The 23221-nt window shown below is 55.0% G+C and overlaps 1 protein-coding gene across 1 annotated transcript in view; it reads right to left on the bottom strand.

Annotated features, from left to right (window-relative positions):
- LOC144489815 (synaptobrevin-like) overlaps window positions 1–18996 on the bottom strand; it is a gene marked incomplete at its 5' end in the record, with an annotated part of 38845 nt that extends 19849 nt beyond the window's left edge. The window contains one exon of the mRNA XM_078207663.1: window positions 18849–18996. Within this exon, the coding sequence (XP_078063789.1) occupies window positions 18849–18996 (148 nt within the window). The remainder of the gene's footprint in view (window positions 1–18848) is intronic.
- Between the last annotated feature and the right edge of the window lie 4225 nt (window positions 18997–23221).

The raw sequence follows: 23221 nt of genomic DNA, 5'->3' as shown, positions 1-23221 counted from the left end.
CCTCCAGCCCCTACACCCCCTCCCTATCTCTGTAACCTCCTCCAGCCCCTACACCCCCTCCCTATCTCTGTAACCTCCTCCAGCCCCTACACCCCCTCCCTATCTCTGTAACCTCCTCCAGCCCCCTACACCCCCTCCCTATCTCTGTAACCTCCTCCAGCCCCCTACACCCCTCCCTATCTCTGTAACCTCCTCCAGCCCCTACACCCCCTCCCTATCTCTGTAACCTCCTCCAGCCCCTACACCCCCTCCCTATCTCTGTAACCTCCTCCAGCCCCGACACCCCTCCCTATCTCTGTAACCTCCTCCAGCCCCTACACCCCTCCCTATCTCTGTAACCTCCTCCAGCCCCTACACCCCTCCCTATCGCTGTAACCTCCCCCAGCTCCCTACACCCCTCCCTATCTCTGTAACCTCCTCCAGCCCCTACACCCCTCCCTATCGCTGTAACCTCCTCCAGCCCCCTACACCCCCTCCCTATCTCTGTAACCTCCTCCATCCTCTACACCCGCTCCCTATCTCTGTAACCTCCTCCAGCCCCTACACCCCTCCCTATCTCTGTAACCTCCTCCAGCCCCCTATACCCCCTCCCTATCTCTGTAACCCCCTCCAGCCCCCTACACCCCTCCCTATCTCTGTAACCTCCTCCAGCACCTACACCCCCTCCCTATCTCTGTAACCTCCTCGAGCCCCAACACCCCCTCCCTATCTCTGTAACCTCCTCCAGCCCCTACACCCCCTCCCTATCTCTGTAACCTCCTCCAGCCCCTACACCCCCTCCCTATCTCTGTAACCTCCTCCATCCTCTACAGTCCCTCCCTATCTCTGTAACCTCCTCCAGCCCCCTACACCCCTCCCTATCTCTGTAACCTCCTCTAGCCCCTACACCCCCTCCCTATCCCCGTAACCTCCTCCAGCCCCTACACCCCCTCCCTATCTCTGTAACCTCCTCCAGCCCCTACACCCCTCCCTATCGCTGTAACCTCCTCCAGCCCCCTACACCCCCTCCCTATCTCTGTAACCTCCTCCATCCTCTACACCCGCTCCCTATCTCTGTAACCTCCTCCAGCCCCTACACCCCTCCCTATCTCTGTAACCTCCTCCAGCCCCCTATACCCCCTCCCTATCTCTGTAACCCCCTCCAGCCCCCTACACCCCTCCCTATCTCTGTAACCTCCTCCAGCACCTACACCCCCTCCCTATCTCTGTAACCTCCTCGAGCCCCAACACCCCCTCCCTATCTCTGTAACCTCCTCCAGCCCCTACACCCCCTCCCTATCTCTGTAACCTCCTCCAGCCCCTACACCCCCTCCCTATCTCTGTAACCTCCTCCATCCTCTACAGTCCCTCCCTATCTCTGTAACCTCCTCCAGCCCCCTACACCCCTCCCTATCTCTGTAACCTCCTCTAGCCCCTACACCCCCTCCCTATCCCCGTAACCTCCTCCAGCCCCTACACCCCCTCCCTATCTCTGTAACCTCCTCCAGTCCCCTACACCCCTCCCTATCTCTGTAACCTCCTCCAGCCCCAACACCCCTCCCTATCTCAGTAACCTCCTCCAGCCCCCTACACCCCTCCCTATCTCTGTAACCTCCTCTAGCCCCTACACCCCCTCCCTATCCCCGTAACCTCCTCCAGCCCCCTACACCCCCTCCCTATCTCTGTAACCTCCTCCAGCCCCCTACACCCCCTCCCTATTTCTGTAACCTCCTCCAGCCCCCTACACCCCCTCCCTATCTCTGTAACCCCCTCCACCCCCTCCCTATCTCTGTAACCTCCTCCAGCCCCTACACCCCCTCCCTATCTCTGTAACCTCCTCCAGCCCCTACACCCCTCCCTATCTCTGTAACCTCCTCCAGTCCCCTACACCCCTCCCTATCTCTGTAACCTCCTCCAGCCCCAACACCCCTCCCTATCTCTGTAACCTCCTCCAGCCCCTACACCCCTCCCTATCTCTGTAACCTCCTCTAGCCCCTACACCCCCTCCCTATCTCTGTAACCTCCTCCAGCCCCCTACACCCCTCCCTATCTCTAACCTCCTCCAGCCCCCTACACCCCTCCCTATCTCTGTAACCTCCTCCAGCCCCTACACCCCTCCCTATCTCTGTAACCTCCTCCAGCCCCCTACACCCCTCCCTATCTCTGTAACCTCCTCCAGCCCCCTACACCCCTCCCTATCTCTGTAACCTCCTCCAGCCCCTACACCCCTCCCTATCTCTGTAACCCCCTCCAGCCCCCAACACCCCTCCCTATCTCTGTAACCCCCTCCAGCCCCCTACACCCCTCCCTATCTCTGTAACCTCCTCCAGCCCCTACACCCCTCCCTATCTCTGTAACCTCCTCCAGTCCCCTACACCCCTCCCTATCTCTGTAACCTCCTCCAGCACCTACACCCCCTCCCTATCTCTGTAACCTCCTCCAGCCCCCTACACCCCCTCCCTATCTCTGTAACCTCCTCCATCCTCTACAGTCCCTCTCTATCTCTGTAACCTCCTCCAGCCCCAACACCCCCTCCCTATCTCTGTAACCTCCTCCAGCCCCTACACCCCTCCCTATCTCTGTAAACTCCTCCACCCCCTCCCTATCTCTGTAACCCCCACCATCCCCTCCCTATCTCTGTAACCTCCTCTAGCCCCCTACACCCCTCCCTATCTCTGTAACCTCCTCCAGCCCCTACACCCCCTCCCTATCTCTGTAACCTCCTCCAACCCCCTACACCCCCTCCCTATCTCTGTAACCTCCTCCAGCACCTACACCCCCTCCCTATCTCTGTAACGTCCTCCAGCCCCTACACCCCCTCCCTATCTCTGTAACCTCCTCCAACACCCTACACCCCCTCCCTATCTCTGTAACCTCCTCCATCCACGGGATAGTTTAGAGAGGAATAGGGAGAGGGAAGGTTTGAATTCATGGCTGAGGGGATGGTGCAGGAGGGAGGGGTTCAGGTACTTAAGCAATTGGGGCTCGTACTGGGGAAGGTGTGACCTCTATGAGAAGGATGGTCTACACCTTAATCAGAAGGGGACCAATATCCTGGGGGGTAAATTTGCTAAGGCCATGCAGGGAGGTTTAAACTGATTCGGGGGGGGGAGGGATCCTGAGTAGTGGGGCTGAAAGTGAGGGATGCATGGATGGGGACTGCAATGCACGGCATTGCAGAGGTGGGGTGGAGCAGGGTTTGAAATGTGTATACTTCAATGCCAGGAGTATTCGCAATAAAGTGGGTGAACTTGCAGCGTGGATCAGTACCTGGGACTTCGATGTTGTGGCTATTTCAGAGACATTGATAGAGCAGGGGCAGGAATGGATGCTGCAGGTCCCGGGGTTCAAATGTTTTAGTCGAAGTAGGGAAGGAGGTAGAAGAGGGGGAGGGGTAGCATTATTGGTCAGAGATTGTATCACAGTGTCAGAGAGGAGGTTTGATGAGGACTTATCTGTTGAGGTAGTATGGGCGGAGATTAGAAATAGGAGAGGAGAGGTCACCCTGTTGGGAGTCTTTTATAGACCTCCTAAAAGTTCTAGAGAGGTTGAGGAAAGGATTGCGGAGTCAATCCTGCTTAGGAGTGAAAGTAATAGGGCAATTGTTATGGGGGATTTTAACTTGACTAATATTGACTGGAATTGTTATAGCTCTAGCTCGTTAGAGGGGTCAGTTTTTGTTCAAAGCGTGCAGGAAGGTTTTTTGACTCAGTATGTAGACAGGCCAACTAGAGGTGAGGCTATATTGGATCTGGTGCTGGGAAATGAGCCAGACCAGGTGCTAGACTTGGAAGTTGGTGTGCATTTTGGTGATAGTGACCACAATTCGGTTACGTTCACCTTAGTGATGGAAAGGGATAGGCATGAACCTCGGGCCAGTGGTTTTAGCTGGGGGAAGGGTAATTATGAGGCTATTAGGAGAGAATTAGGAAACATAGGTTGGACTAGGAGATTACAGGGACTGGGAACGTCCGACATGTGGAGTTTTTTCAAGGAGCAGCTACTGCGAGTCTGTGATAGGTATGTCCCTGTCAGGCAAGGAGGAATTGGTAGGGCTAGGGAACCGTGGTGCACCAAAAAAGTTTCTTTGTTGGTTAAAAAGAAAAAGGAGGCTTATGTTCGGATGAGACGTGAGCACTCGGGTAGTGCACTAGAAAGCTTTAGATTGGCTAAGAGGGAGTTGAAGAGCGAGCTTAGAAGGGCTAAAAGGGGACATGAGAAGACTTTGGCGGATAGGGTTAAAGAGAATCCTAAGGCGTTCTATAGGTATGTCAAGAACAGAAGGTTGGTTAGGGCAAGTTTAGGGCCAGTTATAGATGGCAGAGGGAAGTTATGTGTGGAACCGGAGGAGATTGGTGAAGCATTGAACCAATATTTCTCTTCGGTGTTCACGCAAGGGGACATGAATATAGCTGAGGAGGACACTGGGTTGCAAGGGAGTAGAATAGACAGTATTACAGTTGATAAGGAGGATGTGCAGGATATTCTGGAGGGTCTGAAAATAGATAAATCCCCTGGTCCGGATGGGATTTATCCAAGGATTCTCTGGGAGGCAAGAGAAGTGATTGCAGAGCCTCTGGCTCTGATCTTCAGGTCGTCGTTGGCCTCTGGTATAGTACCAGAAGATTGGAGGTTAGCGAATGTTGTCCCATTGTTTAAGAAGGGGAACAGAGACTTCCCCGGGAATTATAGACCGGTGAGTCTCACTTCTGTTGTCGGCAAGATGTTGGAAAAAATTATAAGGGATAGGATTTATAGTTATTTGGAGAGTAATGAATTGATAGGTGATAGTCAGCATGGTTTTGTGGCAGGTAGGTCGTGCCTTACTAACCTTATTGAGTTTTTTGAGAAAGTGACCAAGGAGGTGGATGGGGGCAAGGCAGTGGACGTGGTATATATGGATTTTAGTAAGGCGTTTGATAAGGTTCACCATGGTAGGCTTCTGCAGAAAATGCAGATGTATGGGATTGGGGGTGATCTAGGAAATTGGATCAGGAATTGGCTAGCGGATAGGAAACAGAGGGTGGTGGTTGATAGTAAATATTCATCATGGAGTGCGGTTACAAGTGGTGTACCTCAGGGATCTGTTTTGGGGCCACTGCTGTTTGTAATATTTATTAATGATCTGGATGAGGGTATAGTTGGGTGGATTAGCAAATTTGCTGATGACACCAAAGTCGGTGGTGTGGTAGACAGTGAGGAAGGGTGTCGTAGTTTGCAGGAAGACTTAGACAGGTTGCAAAGTTGGGCCGAGAGGTGGCGGATGGAGTTTAATGCGGAGAAGTGTGAGGTAATTCACTTTGGTAGGAATAACAGATGTGTTGAGTATAGGGCTAACGGGAGGACTTTGAATAGTGTGGAGGAGCAGAGGGATCTAGGTGTATGTGTGCATAGATCCCTGAAAGTTGGGAATCAAGTAGATAAGGTTGTTAAGAAGGCATATGGTGTCTTGGCGTTTATTGGTAGGGGGATTGAATTTAGGAGTCGTAGCGTTATGTTGCAACTGTACACAACTCTGGTGCGGCCGCACTTGGAGTACTGTGTGCAGTTCTGGTCCCCACATTACAGGAAGGATGTGGAGGCTTTGGAGAGGGTGCAGAGGAGGTTTACCAGGATGTTGCCTGGTATGGAGGGGAGATCCTATGAGGAGAGGCTGAGGGATTTGGGATTGTTTTCGCTGGAAAGGCGGCGGCTAAGAGGGGATCTTATTGAAACATATAAGATGATTAGAGGTTTAGATAGGGTGGATAGTGATAGCCTTTTTCCTCTGATGGAGAAATCCAGCACGAGGGGGCATGGCTTTAAATTGAGGGGGGGTAGTTATAGAACCGATGTCAGGGGTAGGTTCTTTACCCAGAGGGTGGTGAGGGATTGGAATGCCCTGCCAGCATCAGTAGTAAATGCGCCTAGTTTGGGGGCGTTTAAGAGATCCGTAGATAGGTTCATGGACGAAAAGAAATTGGTTTAGGTTGGAGGGTCACAGTTTTTTTTTTAACTGGTCGGTGCAACATCGTGGGCCGAAGGGCCTGTTCTGCGCTGTAATGTTCTATGTTCTATGTTCTATGTTCTATCCTCTACAGTCCCTCCCTATCTCTGTAACCTCCTCTAGCCCCTACACCCCCTCCCTATCTCTGTAACCTCCTCCAGCCCCCCATACCCACTCCCTATCTCTGTAACCTCCTCCAGCCCCCTACACCCACTCCCTATCTCTGTAACCTCCTCCAGCCCCTGCACCCCTCCCTATCTCTGTAACCTCCTCCATCCTCTACAGTCCCTCCCTATCTCTGTAACCTCCTCCAGCCCCAACACCCCTCCCTATCTCTGTAACCTCCTCTAGCCCCTACACACCCTCCCTATCTCTGTAAACTCCTCCACCCCCTCCCTATCTCTGTAACCTCCTCCAGCACCTACACCCCCTCCCTATCTCTGTAACGTCCTCCAGCCCCTACACCCCCTCCCTATCTCTGTAACCTCCTCCAACCCCCTACACCCCCTCCCTATCTCTGTAACCTCCTCCAGCTCCCTACACCCCCTCCCTATCTCTGTAACCTCCTCCAGTCCCTAAACCCCTCCCTATCTCTGTAACCTCCTCCATCCTCTACAGTCCCTCCATATAGAACAAAAGAACAAAGAACAGTACAGCACAGGAAACAGGCCCTGCGGCCCTCCAAGCCTGTGCCGCTCCTTGGTCCAACCAGACCAATCGTTTGTATCCCTCCATTCCCAGGCTGCTCATGTGACTATCCAGGTAAGTCTTAAACGATGTCAGCGTGCCTGCCTCCACCACCCTACTTGGCAGCGCATTCCAGGCCCCCACCACCCTCTGTGTAAAAAACGTCCCTCTGATGTCTGAGTTATACTTCGCCCCTCTCAGCTTGAGCCCGTGACCCCTCGTGATCGTCACCTCCGACCTGGGAAAAAGCTTCCCACTGTTCACCCTATCTATCCCCTTCATAATCTTGTACACCTCTTTTAGATCTCCCCTCATTCTCCGTCTTTCCAGGGAGAACAACCCCAGTTTACCCAATCTCTCCTCATAGCTAAGACCCTCCATACCAGGCAACATCCTGGTAAACCTTCTCTGCACTCTCTCTAACGCCTCCACGTCCTTCTGGTAGTGCGGCGACCAGAACTGGACGCAGTACTCCAAATGTGGCCTAACCAGCGTTCTATACATCTGCAACATCAGACTCCAGCTTTTATACTCTATACCCCGTCCTATAAAGGCAAGCATACCATATGCCTTCTTCACCACCTTCTCCACCTGTGTTGCCACCTTCAAGGATTTGTGGACTTGCACACCCAGGTCCCTCTGTGTTTCTATACTCCTGATGACTCTGCCATTTATTGTATAACTCCTCCCTACATTATTTCTTCCAAAATGCATCACTTCGCATTTATCCGGATTAAACTCCATCTGCCACCTCTCCGCCCAATTTTCCAGCCTATCTATATCCTGCTGTATTGCCCGACATATCTCTGAAACCACCTCCAGACCCCTGCACCCCTGTCCTATCTCTGCAACCTTGTCCAGCCCCTAATTCACCTCTCGATCTCTGTAACGTCTTTCAGCCCATCCATAACCACCTCCAGCCACGACAACCCTCTCTATCTCTGTTAACTCCACCAGCCCCTAAAAACCTCCCTATCTCTGAAAACCTCACTCAGCTCCTATATCCACTCCCTATCTCTGTAACCTCCTCCAGCCTCTACACCCCTCCCTATCTCTGTAACCTCCTACACCCCTCCCTATCTCTGTAACCTCCTCCAGGCCCTACACCCTCTCCCTATCTCTGTAACCTCTGAAATCCCACTACACAACTCCCCATCTCAGTAACCTCCTCCTATTCCTAATTCCCGACCTATCACGGTAACCTCCTCCAGCCCCGAAACTCCCACCCTATCTCTGTAAGCTCCTCCAGCCCCTACACTCCCTCCCTATCTCTGTGACCTCCTCCAGCACTTACACCCCTCCTTATCTCTGTCACCTCCTCCAGCCCCCTACACCCCTCCCTATCTCTGTAACCTCCTCCAGCCCTCTACACCCCTCCCTATCTCTGTAACCTCCTCCAGCCCCCTACACCCCCTCCCTATCTCTGTAACCTCTTCTAGCCCCAACACCCCTCCCTATCTCTGTAACCTCCTCCATCCCCCTACACCCCTCCCTATCTGTGTAACCTCCTCCAGCCCCTACACCCCTCCCTATCTCTATATAACCTCCCCCAACACCCTACATCCCTCCCTATCTCAGTAACTTCCTCCATCTCCTACACACCCTCCCTATCTCTGCAACCTCCTCCAGCCCCAACACTCCTCCTTATCTCGGCAACATCCACCAGCCCCTACACACACTCCCTGTCTCTGTAACCTCCTCCAACCCGCTACACCACTCACGATCTCTGTAACTTCCTCCAGCCCCCTACACCCCTCCCTATCTCTGTAACCTCCTCCAGCCCCTACACCCCCTCCCTATCTCTGTAACTTCCTCCAGCCCCCTACACCCCCTCCCTATCTCTGTAACCTCCTCCAGCCCCCTACACCCCTCCCTATCTCTGTAACCTCTGCAATCCCAATACACAACTCCCCGTCTCTGAGTCCTAATTCCCTCCCTATCTCTGTAACCTCCTCTGGATCCTAATTCCCTCCCTATCTCTGTAGCCTTCTCCAGCCCCGAAACCCCTCCCTATCTCTGTAGCCTCCTCCAGCACCTACGCCCCTCCCTACCTCTGTAAACCCCTCCAGCTCCCTACACCCCTCCCAATCTCTGTAACCCCCTCCAGCCCCCTACACCCCTCCCTATCTCTGTAACCTCCTCCAGCTCCCTACACCCCTCCCAATCTCTGTAACCCCCTCCAGCCCCCTACACCCCTCCCTATCTCTGTAAACTCCTCCAGCCCCCTACACCCCTCCCAATCTCTGTAACCCCCTCCAGCCCCCTACAACCCTCCCTATCTCTGTAACCTCCTCCAGCCCCCTACACCCCCCTCCCTATCTCTGTAACCTCCTCCAGCCCCCTACACCCCTCCCAATCTCTGGAACCTCCTCCAGCACCCTACACCACTCCCTATCTCTGTAGCCTCCTCCAGCCCCTACACGCCTCCCTATCTCTGTAACCTCCTCCAGCCCATACAATCCATCCCTATCTCTGTAACCTTCTCCATCCCCGATACTCCTCCCTATCACTGTAAGCTCCTCCAGCCCGCTACACCCCTCCCAATCTCTGTAAAGTCTCCCAGACCCCTAAACGCGGCCCTATCTCTGAAACATCATCCAGCCCCGACGCCCCTCCCTATCTCTGTAACCTTCTCCAGCCCCCTACACCCCTCCCTATCTCTGTAACCTCCTTCAGCCCCCTACACCCCCTCCCTATCTCTGTAACTTCCTCCAGCACCCTACACCCCTCCCTATCTCTGTAACCTCCTCCAGTCCCTACACCCCTCCCTATCTCTGTAATCTCCTCCAGCTCCTACACCGCCCCCCTATCTCTGTAACCTCCTCCAGCCCCTACACCCCTCCCTATCTCTGTAACCTCCTCCAGCCCCTACACCCCTCCAATTCTCTCGAACCTCCTCCAGCCCCCTACACCCCTCCCGATCTCTGTAACCTCCTCCAGCCCCCTACACCCCTCCCTATCTCTGTAACCGCCTCCAGCCCCTACACCCCTCCCTATCTCTGTAACGTCCTCCAGCCCCCTACACCCCCTCCCTATCTCTCTAACCTCCTCCAGCCCCTACACCCCTCCCTATCTCTGTAACCTCCTCCAGCCCCCTACACCCCTCCCTATCTCTGTAACCTCCTCCAGCCCCCTACACCCCTCCCTATCTCTGTAACCTCCTCCAGCCCCTACACCCCTCGCTATCTCTGTAACCTCCTCCAGCCCCTACACCCCTCCCTATCTCTGTAACCTCCTCCAGCCCCCTACACCCCTCCCTATCTCTGTAACCTCCTCCAGGCCCTACACCCCTCCCTATCTCTGTAACCTCCTCCAGCCCCTACACCCCTCCCTATCTCTGTAACCTCCTCCAGCCCCCTACACCCCTCCCTATCTCTGTAACCTCCTCCAGCCCCTACACCCCTCGCTATCTCTGTAACCTCCTCCAGCCCCTACACCCCTCCCTATCTCTGTAACCTCCTCCAGCCCCCTACACCCCTCCCTATCTCTGTAACCTCCTCCAGCCCCCTACACCCCTCCCTATCTCTGTAACCTCCTCCAGCCCCCACACCCCTCCCTATCTCTGTAACCTCCTCCAGCCCCTACACTCCCTCCCTATCTCTGTAACCTCCTCCAGCCCCCTACACCCCTCCCTATCTCTGTAACCTCCTCCAGCCCCTACACCCCCTCCCTATCTCTGTAACCTCCTCCAGCCCCTACACCCCTCCCTATCTCTGTAACCTCCTCCAGACCCTACACCCCTCCCTATCTCTGTAACCTCCTCCAAACCCTACACCCCTTCCGATCCCTGTAACCTCCTCCAGCCCCTACACCCCTCCATATCTTTGTAACCTCCTCCAGCCCCTAAACCACTCCCTATCTCTATATAACCTCCCCCAACACCCTACATCCCTCCCTATCTCAGTAACTTCCTCCATCTCCTACACACCCTCCCTATCTCTGCAACCTCCTCCAGCCCCAACACTCCTCCTTATCTCGGCAACATCCACCAGCCCCTACACACACTCCCTGTCTCTGTAACCTCCTCCAACCCGCTACACCACTCTCTATCTCTGTGACCTCCTCCAACCCGCTACACCACTCACGATCTCTGTAACCTCCTCCAGCCCCCTACACCCCTCCCTATCTCTGTAACCTCCTCCAGCCCCGACACCCCTCCCTATCTCTGTAACCTCCTCCAGCCCCTACACCCCTCCCTATCTCTGTAACCTCCTCCAGCCACCTACACCCCTCCCTATCTCTGTAACCTCTGCAATCCCAATACACAACTCCCCGTCTCTGAGTCCTAATTCCCTCCCTATCTCTGTAACCTCCTCCAGCCCCTACACCCCTCCCTATCTCTGTAACCTCCTCCAGCCCCTACACCCCTCCCTATCTCTGTAGCCTTCTCCAGCCCCGAAACCCCTCCCTATCTCTGTAGCCTCCTCCAGCACCTACGCCCCTCCCTACCTCTGTAAACTCCTCCAGCTCCCTACACCCCTCCCTATCTCTGTAAACTCCTCCAGCCCCCTACACCCCTCCCAATCTCTGTAACCCCCTCCAGCCCCCTACAACCCTCCCTATCTCTGTAACCTCCTCCAGCCCCCTACACCCCCCTCCCTATCTCTGTAACCTCCTCCAGCCCCCGACACCCCTCCCAATCTCTGGAACCTCCTCCAGCACCCTACACCACTCCCTATCTCTGTAGCCTCCTCCAGCCCCTACACGCCTCCCTATCTCTGTAACCTCCTCCAGCCCATACAATCCATCCCTATCTCTGTAACCTTCTCCATCCCCGATACTCCTCCCTATCACTGTAAGCTCCTCCAGCCCGCTACACCCCTCCCAATCTCTGTAAAGTCTCCCAGACCCCTAAACGCGGCCCTATCTCTGAAACATCATCCAGCCCCGACGCCCCTCCCTATCTCTGTAACCTTCTCCAGCCCCCTACACCCCTCCCTATCTCTGTAACCTCCTTCAGCCCCCTACACCCCCTCCCTATCTCTGTAACCTCCTCCAGCCCCCTCCACCCCTCCCTATCTCTGTAACCTCCTCCAGCCCCTACACCCCCTCCCTATCTCTGTAACCTCCTCCAACCCCTACATCCCTCCCTATCTCGGTAACCTCCTCCAGCCCCTACAGCCCTCCCTATCTCTGTAACCTCCTCCAGCTCCTACACCGCCCCCCTATCTCTGTAACCTCCCCCAGCCCCTACACCTCTCCCTATTTCTGTAACCTTCTCCAGCCCCTGCAACCCCTCCCTATCTCTGTAACCTCCTCCAGTCCCTACAACCCCTCCCTATCTCTGTAACCTCCTCCAGCCCCTACACCCCTCCCTATCTCTGTAACCTCCTCCAGCCCCTACACCCCTCCCTATCTCTGTAACCGCCTCCAGCCCCTACACACCCTCCCTATCTCTGTAACCTCCTCCAGCCCCTACACCCCTCCCTATTTCTGTAACCTCCTCCAGCCCCTACACCCCTCCCTATCTCTGTAACTTCCTCCATCTCCTACACACCCTCCCTATCTCTGTAACCTCCTCCAGCCCCTACACCCCTCCCTATCTCTGTAACTTCCTCCATCTCCTACACACCGTCCCTATCTCTGTAACCTCCTCCAGCCCCTACACCCCTCCCTATCTCTGTAACTTCCTCCATCTCCTACACACCCTCCCTATCTCTGTGACCTCCTCCAGCCCCTACACCCCCTCCCTATCTCTGTAACCTCCTCCAGCCTCTACACCCCTCCCTATCTCTGGAACCTCCTCCAGCTCCTACACCCCTCCCTATCTCTGTAACCTCCTCCATCCCTCCCTATCTCTGTAACCTCCTCCAGCCCCTACACCTCTCCCTATTTCTGTAACCTACTCCAGCCCCGTACACCTCTCCCTATTTCTGCAATCTTCTCCAGCCCGCTATACCCTTCCAGATCTCTGTAACCTCCTCCAGCCCCTGCACCCCCTCACTATCTCTGTAACCTCCTCCAGCCCCTGCACCCCCTCCCTATCTCTGTAACCTCCTCCAGTCCCTACAACCCCTCCCTATCTCTGTTACCTCCTCCAGCCCCTACACACCCTCCCTATCTCTGTAACCTCCTCCAGCCCCGACACCCCTCCCTATCTCTGTTACCTCCTCCAGCCCCTACACCCCTCCCTATCTCTGTAACCTCATCCAGCCCCTACACCCCTCCCTATTTCTGTAACCTCCTCCAGCCCCTACACCCCTCCCTATCTCTGTAACCTCCTCCAGCCCCTACACCCCTCCCTATCTCTGTAACCTCCTCCAGCCCCTACACCCCTCCCTATCTCTGTAACCTCCTCCAGCCCCTACACCCCTCCCTATTTCTGTAACCTCCTCCAGCCCCTACACCCCTCCCTATCTCTGTAACCTCCTCCAGCCCCTACACCCCTCCCTATCTCTGTAACCTCCTCCAGCCCCTACACCCCTCCCTATCCCTGTAATCTCCTCCAGCCCCCTACATCCCTCCCTATCTCTGTAACCTCCTCCATCCCCCACACCCCCTCCCTATCTCTGTAACCTCCTCCAGCCCCTGACACCACCTCCCTATCTCTGTAACCTCCTCCAGCCCCGACACCCCCTCCCTATCTCTGTAACCTCCTCCAGCCCCTACACCCCCTCCCTATCTCTGTAACCTCCTCCAGCCCCCTACACCCCCTCCCTATCTCTGTAACCTCCTCCAGCCCCTACACCCCCTCCCTATCTCTGTAACCTCCTCCAGCCCCCTACACCCCCTCCCTATCTCTGTAACCTCCTCCAGCCCCTACACCCCTCCCTATCTCTGTAACCTCCTCCAGCCCCCTACACCCCCTCCCTATCTCTGTAACCTCCTCCAGCCCCTACACCCCCTCCCTATCTCTGTAACCTCCTCCAGCCCCCTACACCCCCTCCCGATCTCTGTAACCTACTCTAGCCCCTACACCCCCTCCCTATCTCTGTAACCTCCTCCAGCCCCTACACCCCTCCCTATCTCTGTAACCTCCTCCAGCCCCCTGCACCCCTCCCTATCTCTGTAACCTCCTCCAGCCCCTACACCCCCTCCCTATCTCTGTAACCTCCTCTAGCCCCCTACACCCCCTCCCTATCTCTGTAACCTCCTCCAGCCTCTACACCCATCCCTATCTCTGTAACCTCCTCCAGCCCCTACATCCCTCCCTATCTCTGTAACCTCCTCCAGCCCCTACACACCTTCCCTATTTCTGTAACCTCCTCCAGCCCCTACACCCCTCCCTATCTCTGTAACCTCCTCCAGCCCCCACACCCCCTCCCTATCTCTGTAACCTCCTCCAGACCCTACACCCCTCCCTATCTCTGTAACTTCCTCCATCTCCTACACACCCTCCCTATCTCTGTAACCTCCTCCAGCCCCTTCACCCCTCCCTATCTCTGTAACCTCCTCCAGCCCCAACACCCCCTCCCTATCTCTGTAACCTCCTCCAGCCCCCTACACCCCTCCCAATCTCTGTAACCTCCTCCAGCCCCCTACACCCCTCCCTATCTCTGTAACCTCCTCCAGCCCCCGACACCCCCTCCCTATCTCTGTAACCTCCTCCAGCCCCGACATCCCTCCCTATCTCTGTAACCTCCTCCCTCCCCTACACCCCCTCCCTATCTCTGTAACCTCCTCCAGCCCCTACACCCCTCCCTATCTCTGTAACCTCCTCCAGCCCCTACACCCCTCCCTATCTCTGTAACCTCCTCCAGCCCCTACACCCCTCCCTATTTCTGTAACCTCCTCCAGCCCCCACACCCCTCCCTATCTCTGTAACCTCCTCCAGCCCCTACACACCCTCCCTATCTCTGTAACCTCCTCCAGCCCCTACACCCCTCCCTATCTCTGTAACCTCCTCCAGCCCCTACACCCCTCCCTATTTCTGTAACCTCCTCCAGCCCCTACACCCCTCCCTATCTCTGTAACCTCCTCCAGCCCCTACACCCCTCCCTATCTCTGTAACCTCCTCCAGCCCCTACACCCCTCCCTATCTCTGTAACCTCCTCCAGCCCCTACACCCCTCCCTATTTCTGTAACCTCCTCCAGCCCCTACACCCCTCCCTATCTCTGTAACCTCCTCCAGCCCCTACACCCCTCCCTATCTCTGTAACCTCCTCCAGCCCCTACATCCCTCCCTATTTCTGTAACCTCCTCCAGCCCCTGCACACCTCCCTATCTCTGTAACCTCCTCCAGCTCCTACACCCCCTCCCTATCTCTGTAACCTCCTCCATCCCCCTACACCCCCTCCCTATCTCTGTAACCTCCTCCAGCCCCTACACCCCTCCCTATCTCAGTAACCTCCTCCAGACCCTACACCCCTCACTATCTCTGTAACCACCTCCAGCCCCAACACCCCCTCCCTATCTCTGTAACCTCCTCCAGACCCTACACCCCTCAATATCTGTGTAACCACCTCCAGCCCCCTTCACCCCCTCCCTATCTCTGTAACCTCCTCCAGCCCCTACACCCCTCCCTATCTCTGTCACCCCCTCCAGCCCCTACACCCCTCCCTATCTCTGTAACCTCCTCCAGCCTCTGCACCCCCTCCCTATCTCTGTAACCTCCTCCAGCCCCTACACCCCCTCCCTATCTCTGTAACCTCCTCCAGCCCCTACGCCGCCTCCCTATCTCTGTAACCTCCTCCAGCCCCTACACCCCTCCCTATCTCTGTAACCTCCTCCAGCCCCGACACACCTTCCCTATTTCTGTAACCTCCTCCAGCCCCTACACCCCTCCCTATCTCTGTAACCTCCTCCAGCCCCTACACCCCTCCCTATCTCTGTAACCTCCTCCAGCCCCCACACCCCCTCCCTATCTCTGTAACCTCCTCCAGACCCTACACCCCTCCCTATCTCTGTAACTTCCTCCATCTCCTACACACCCTCCCTATCTCTGTAACCTCCTCCAGCCCCTTCACCCCTCCCTATCTCTGTAACCTCCTCCAGCCCCAACACCCCCTCCCTATCTCTGTAACCTCCTCCAGCCCCCTACACCCCTCCCAATCTCTGTAACTTCCTCCAGCCCCCTACACCCCTCCCTATCTCTGTAACCTCCTCCAGCCCCCGACACCCCCTCCCTATCTCTGTAACCTCCTCCAGCCCCGACACCCCCTCCCTATCTCTGTAACCTCCTCCCTCCCCTACACCCCCTCCCTATCTCTGTAACCCCCTCCAGTTCCCTACACCCCCTCCCTATCTCTGTAACCTCCTCCCTCCCCTACACCCCCTCCCTATCTCTGTAACCCCCTCCAGCCCCTACACCCCTCCCTATCTCTGTAACCTCCTCCAGCCTCTACACCCCCTCCCTATCTCTGTAACCTCCTCCAGCCCCTACACCCCCTCCCTATCTCTGTAACCTCCTCCAGCCCCTACACCGCCTCCCTATCTCTGTAACCTCCTCCAGCCCCTACACCCCTCCCTATCTCTGTAACCTCCTCCAGCCCCTACACACCTTCCCTATTTCTGTAACCTCCTCCAGCCCCTACACCCCTCCCTATCTCTGTAACCTCCTCCAGCCCCTACACCCCTCCCTATCTCTGTAACCTCCTCCAGCCCCCACACCCCCTCCCTATCTCTGTAACCTCCTCCAGACCCTACACCCCTCCCTATCTCTGTAACTTCCTCCATCTCCTACACACCCTCCCTATCTCTGTAACCTCCTCCAGCCCCTTCACCCCTCCCTATCTCTGTAACCTCCTCCAGCCCCAACACCCCCTCCCTATCTCTGTAACCTCCTCCAGCCCCCTACACCCCTCCCAATCTCTGTAACCTCCTCCAGCCCCCTACACCCCTCCCTATCTCTGTAACCTCCTCCAGCCCCCGACACCCCCTCCCTATCTCTGTAACCTCCTCCAGCCCCGACACCCCCTCCCTATCTCTGTAACCTCCTCCCTCCCCTACACCCCCTCCCTATCTCTGTAACCCCCTCCAGTTCCCTACACCCCCTCCCTATCTCTGTAACCTCCTCCAGCCCCTACACCCCTCCCTATTTCTGTAACCTCCTCCAGCCCCTACACCCCTCCCTATCTCTGTAACCTCCTCCAGCTCCTACACCCCTCCCTATCTCTGTAACCTCCTCCATCCCCCACACCCCCTCCCTATCTCTGTAACCTCCTCGAGCCCCGACACCCCCTCCCTATCTCTGTAACCCCCTCCAGCCCCTACACCCCCTCCCTATCTCTGTAACCTCCTCCAGCCCCCTACACCCCCTCCCTATCACTGTAACCTCCTCCAGCCCCAACACCCCTCCCTATCTCAGTAACCTCCTCCAGACCCTACACCCCTCACTATCTCTGTAACCACCTCCAGCCCCAACACCCCCTCCCTATCTCTGTAACCTCCTCCAGACCCTACACCCCTCAATATCTGTGTAACCACCTCCAGCCCCCTTCACCCCCTCCCTATCTCTGTAACCTCCTCCAGCCCCTACACCCCTCCCTATCTCTGTAACCCCCTCCAGCCCCTACACCCCTCCCTATCTCTGTAACCTCCTCCAGCCTCTACACGCCCTCCCTATCTCTGTAACCTCCTCCAGCCCCTACACCCCCTCCCTATCTCTGTAACCTCCTCCAGCCCCTACGCCGCCTCCCTATCTCTGTAACCTCCTCCAGCCCCCTACACCCCCTCCCTATCTCTGTAACCTCCTCCAGCCCCTACACCCCTCCCTATCTCTGTAACCTCCTCCAGCCCCTACACACCTTCCCTATTTCTGTAACCTCCTCCAGCCCCTACACCCCTCCCTATCTCTGTAACCTCCTCCAGCCCCTACACCCCTCCCTATCTCTGTAACCTCCTCCAGCCCCCACACCCCCTCCCTATCTCTGTAACCTCCTCCAGACCCTACACCCCTCCCTATCTCTGTAACTTCCTCCACCTCCTACACACCCTCCCTATCTCTGTAACCTCCTCCAGCCCCTTCACCCCTCCCTATCTCTGTAACCTCCTCCAGCCCCAACACCCCCTCCCTATCTCTGTAACCTCCTCCAGCCCCCTACACCCCTCCCAATCTCTGTAACCTCCTCCAGCCCCCTACACCCCTCCCTATCTCTGTAACCTCCTCCAGCCCCCGACACCCCCTCCCTATCTCTGTAACCTCCTCCAGCCCCGACACCCCCTCCCTATCTCTGTAACCTCCTCCCTCCCCTACACCCCCTCCCTATCTCTGTAACCCCCTCCAGTTCCCTACACCCCCTCCCTATCTCTGTAACCTCCTCCCTCCCCTACACCCCCTCCCTATCTCTGTAACCCCCTCCAGCCCCTACATCCCTCCCTATCTCTGTAACCTCCTCCAGCCTCTACACCCCCTCCCTATCTCTGTAACCTCCTCCAGCCCCTACACCCCCTCCCTATCTCTGTAACCTCCTCCAGCCCCTACACCGCCTCCCTATCTCTGTAACCTCCTCCAGCCCCTACACCCCTCCCTATCTCTGTAACCTCCTCCAGCCCCTACACACCTTCCCTATTTCTGTAACCTCCTCCAGCCCCTACACCCCTCCCTATCTCTGTAACCTCCTCCAGCCCCTACACCCCTCCCTATCTCTGTAACCTCCTCCAGCCCCCACACCCCCTCCCTATCTCTGTAACCTCCTCCAGACCCTACACCCCTCCCTATCTGTGTAACTTCCTCCATCTCCTACACACCCTCCCTATCTCTGTAACCTCCTCCAGCCCCTTCACCCCTCCCTTTCTCTGTAACCTCCTCCAGCCCCAACACCCCCTCCCTATCTCTGTAACCTCCTCCAGCCCCCTACACCCCTCCCAATCTCTGTAACCTCCTCCAGCCCCCTACACCCCTCCCTATCTCTGTAACCTCCTCCAGCCCCCGACACCCCCTCCCTATCTCTGTAACCTCCTCCAGCCCCGACACCCCCTCCCTATCTCTGTAACCTCCTCCCTCCCCTACACCCCCTCCCTATCTCTGTAACCCCCTCCAGTTCCCTACACCCCCTCCCTATCTCTGTAACCTCCTCCCTCCCCTACACCCCCTCCCTATCTCTGTAACCCCCTCCAGCCCCCTACACCCCTCCCAATCTCTGTAACCTCCTCCAGCCCCCTACACCCCTCCCTATCTCTGTAACCTCCTCCAGCCCCCGACACCCCCTCCCTATCTCTGTAACCTCCTCCAGCCCCGACACCCCCTCCCTATCTCTGTAACCTCCTCCAGCCCCCTACACCCCCTCCCTGGGCCAGTCCCGCGGACGAGTCTTACCTCTTCCACCTGGGCCTGTGTTTGTTGTAATCTCCGGTTGCTGGTTGTGTTAGGGGGCGGTGGAGGGGGTCCCCCAGGCTGCCCGCCAGGGGCTCCGCCTTGCCCATCGGGCGCTCCTGGGGCTGGTGCTCCTGGGGCTGGTGCAGACCTGTGAGTGGGGAGAGAGAGAGAGAGAGCATAAGAGAAAGACCGAGAGAGAGGGAAGGATTGCTCCCTCTACACTGTCCCCATCAAACACTCCCAGGACAGGTACAGCACGGGGTTAGATACAGAGTAAAGCTCCCTCTACACTGTCCCCCATCAAACACTCCCAGGACAGGTACAGCACAGGGTTAGATACAGAGTAAAGCTCCCTCTACACTGTCCCCCATCAAACACTCCCAGGACAGGTACAGCACGGGGTTAGATATAGAGTAAAGCTCCCTCTACACTGTCCCCATCTAACACTCCCAGGACAGGTACAGCACGGGGTTAGATACAGAGTAAAGCTCCCTCTACACTGTCCCCCATCAAACACACCCAGGACAGGTACAGCACGGGGTTAGATACAGAGTAAAGCTCCCTCTACACTGTCCCCCATCAAACACTCCCAGGACAGGTACAGCACGGGGTTAGATACAGAGTAAAGCTCCCTCTGCACTGTCCCCATCAAACACTCCCAGGACAGGTACAGCACGGGGTTAGATACAGAGTAAAGCTCCCTCTACACTGTCCCCATCTAACACTCCCAGGACAGGTACAGCACGGGGTTAGATACAGAGTAAAGCTTCCTCTACACTGTCCCGATCAAACACTCCCAGGACAGGGACAGCACGGGGTTAGATACAGAGTAAAGCTCCCTCTACACTGTCCCCCATCAAACACTCCCAGGACAGGTACAGCACGGGGTTAGATACAGAGTAAAGCTCCCTCTGCACTGTCCCCATCAAACACTCCCAGGACAGGTACAGCACGGGGTTAGATACAGAGTAAAGCTCCCTCTACACTGTCCCCCATCAAACACTCACAGGACAGGTACAACATGGGGTTAGATACAGAGTAAAAACCCCCCTCTGCCCTGTCCCCATCAAACACTCCCAGGATAGGTACAGCACGGGGTTAGATACAGAGTAAAGCTCCCTCTTCACTGTCCCCATCAAACACACCCAGGACAGATACAGCACGGGGTTAGATATAGAGTAAAGCTCCCTCTACACTGTCCCCCATCAAACACTCCCAGGACAGGTACGGCACGGGGTTAGATACAGAGTAAAGCTCCCTCTACACTGTTCCCCATCAAACACTCCCAGGACAGGTACAGCACGGGGTTAGATACAGAGTAAATCTCCCTCTACACTGTTGAAGGCTGAGTTTCCATGGTTTCGTGAAAGAGATAGCACATTCAGCTAATTTATTGGGGTCTCGGAAGGAGTTACGTGTACTGGGGTTCAGGGGGAACCACTGGAAGTGCTGGAGTTAGGTTTCTGGAAGGCACTTGATAAGGTCCTGCATCAAAGATTATCATGGATGTGGGGGGTTAACACGTTGGCATGGTTTGAAGGTTGGCGAGCGAACAGGAAACAGAGTAGGCATGAATGGGTCATTTTCTGGTTGACACGGTGTCACCAGTGATGCTTCTATAAAGATGAGTGCTGGGCCTTCAAATATTTCCAATTTACATCAATGACTTGGGCAAAGGGTCTGGAGGTATGGCCGCTTATTTTTTTTTAATTATTCATCCATGGGACATGGGCGTCACTGGCTGTGCCAGCATTTATTGCCCATCCCTAGTTGCCCCCTGGAGGGCAGTTGAGAACCAACCACACTTCACTCTCATCCTTTGCGGCAATGAGGTCTTCTGTTGGGTTTTCTCCATTCATTTGTGGCTCTGGAGTCACATGTCGGCCAGACCAGGGTAAGGACGGCAGATTTCCTTCCCGAAAGGGAACCAGATGGACTTTTCCGACAATGGTTTCATGGTCATCAGTAGATGCTGAAGAAAAATTGAGTTCAAATTCCACCATCTGCCGAGGCGGGATTCAAACTCAGGTGCCTCACAACCTGAGCTGAGTTTCTGGATGAACAATCGAGTGATAATACAGCTGGACCATCACCACACCTGAAATCGCTGATGACAAAAAAGATACAATCCCTCCAGTGCAGAAAGGAGGCCATTTGGCCCATCGAGCCTTAACCGACCACAATCCCACCCAGGCCCGATCCTTGTAATCCCGGGTATTTACCCTGCTAGTCGCCCTCACACTCAGGGGAAAATTAGCATGGCCAATCCACCCAACACTCACATCTTTGGACACTAAGGGGGCAATTTAGCATGGCCAATCCACCTAACCTACATATCTTTGGACACTAAGGGACAATTTAGCATGGCCAATCCACCTAACCTGCACATCTTTGGACACTAAGGGGCAATTTAGCATGTCCAATCTACCTAACGCGCACATCTTTGGACACTAAGGGCAATTTAGCATGGCCAATCCACCTAACCTGCACATCTTTGGACACTAAGGACAATTTAGCATGGCCAATCCACCTAACCTGCACATCTTTGGACACTAAGGGCAATTTAGCATGGCCAATCCATCTAACCTGCATCACTTTGGACACTAAGGGGCAATTTAGCATGGCCAATCCACCTAACCTGCACATCTTTGGACACTAAGGGCAATTTAGCATGGCCAATCCACCTAACCTGCACATCTTTGGACACGAAGGGACAATTTAGCATGGCCAATCCACCTAACCTGCACATCTTTGAACACTAAGGGACAATTTAGCATGGCCAATCCACCTAACCTGTACATCTTTGAACACTAAGGGACAATTTAGCATGGCCAATCCATCTAACCACCACATCTTTGAACACTAAGGGACAATTTAGCATGGCCAATCCACCCAACCTGCACATCTTTGGACACTAAGAGACAATTTAGCATGGCCAATCCACCAAACCTGCACATCTTTGAACACAAAGGGACAATTTAGCATGGCCAATCCACTTAACACTCACATCGTTGGACACTAAGGGGCAATTTAGCATGGCCAATCCACCTAACCTACACATCTTTGGACACTAGGGGGCAATTTAGCATGGCCAATCCATCTAACCCGCACATCTTTGGACACGAAGGGGCAATTTAGCATGGCCAATCCACCTAACCGACACATCTTTGGACACTAAGGGGCAATTTAGCATGGCCAATCCACTTAACCTGCACATCTTTGGACACTAAGGGGCAATTTAGCATGGCCAATCCACCTAACCAGCACATCTTTGGACACTAAGGGGCAATTTAGCATGGCCAATCCACCTAACCTACACATCTTTGGACACGAAGGGGCAATTTAGCATGGCCAATCCACCCAACCTGCACATGTTTGGACACTAACGGATTATTTAGAATTGCCAATCCACCTTACCTAAACATCATTGGAAATGAAGGGGCAATCTAGCACAGCCAATCCACCTAACTGACACATATTTGGACACGAAGGAGTAATATAGCATAGCCAATCCACCTAACATTCAGACCTTTGACACGAAGGGGGCAATTTAGCATGGCCAATTAACCTAACCGTCACATCTTTGGACACTAATGGATAATTTAATATGGCCAATCCACCTAACTCTCACATCTGTGGGCAATAATTGGCAATTTAGCATGGCCAATCCACCCAACCTGCACATCTTTGGACACTAAGGGGGCAATTTAGCATGGCCAATCCACCTAACCTGCACATCTTTGGACACTAAGGGGAAATTTAGCATGGCCAATCCACCTAACCTGCACATCTTTGGATACTAAGGGACAATTTAACATGGCCAATCCACCTAACCTGCACATCTTTGGACACTAAGCGGCAATTTAGCATGGCCAATCCACCCAACCTGCACATCTTGGGACATTAAGGGGCAATTTAGCATGGCCAATCCACCCAACCTGCACATCTTTGGACACTAAGGGACAATTTAGCATGGCCAATCCACCTAACCTCCACATCTTTGGACATTAAGGGGCAATTTAGCATGGCCAATCCACCCAACCTGCACATCTTTGGACACTAAGGGACAATTTAGCATGGCCAATCCACCTAACCTACACATCTTTGGACACTAAGGGACAATTTAGCATGGCCAATCCACCTAACCTGCACATCTTGGGACATTAAGGGGCAATTTAGCATGTCCAATCCACCTAACCCACATATCTTTGGACACTAAGGAACAATTTAGCATGGCCAATCCACCTAACCTGCACATCTTGGGACATTAAGGGGCAATTTAGCATGGCCAATCCACCTAACCTGCACATCTTTGGACACTAAGGGGAAATTTAGCATGGCCAATCCACCTCACCTACACATCTTTGGACACT

Source organism: Mustelus asterias, unplaced genomic scaffold, assembly GCF_964213995.1.
Source record: "Mustelus asterias unplaced genomic scaffold, sMusAst1.hap1.1 HAP1_SCAFFOLD_2572, whole genome shotgun sequence".
NCBI lineage: Eukaryota > Metazoa > Chordata > Chondrichthyes > Carcharhiniformes > Triakidae > Mustelus > Mustelus asterias.
Note: the sequence above shows the minus strand (reverse complement) of the source record. Positions and strands in the feature narration are given on the sequence as shown.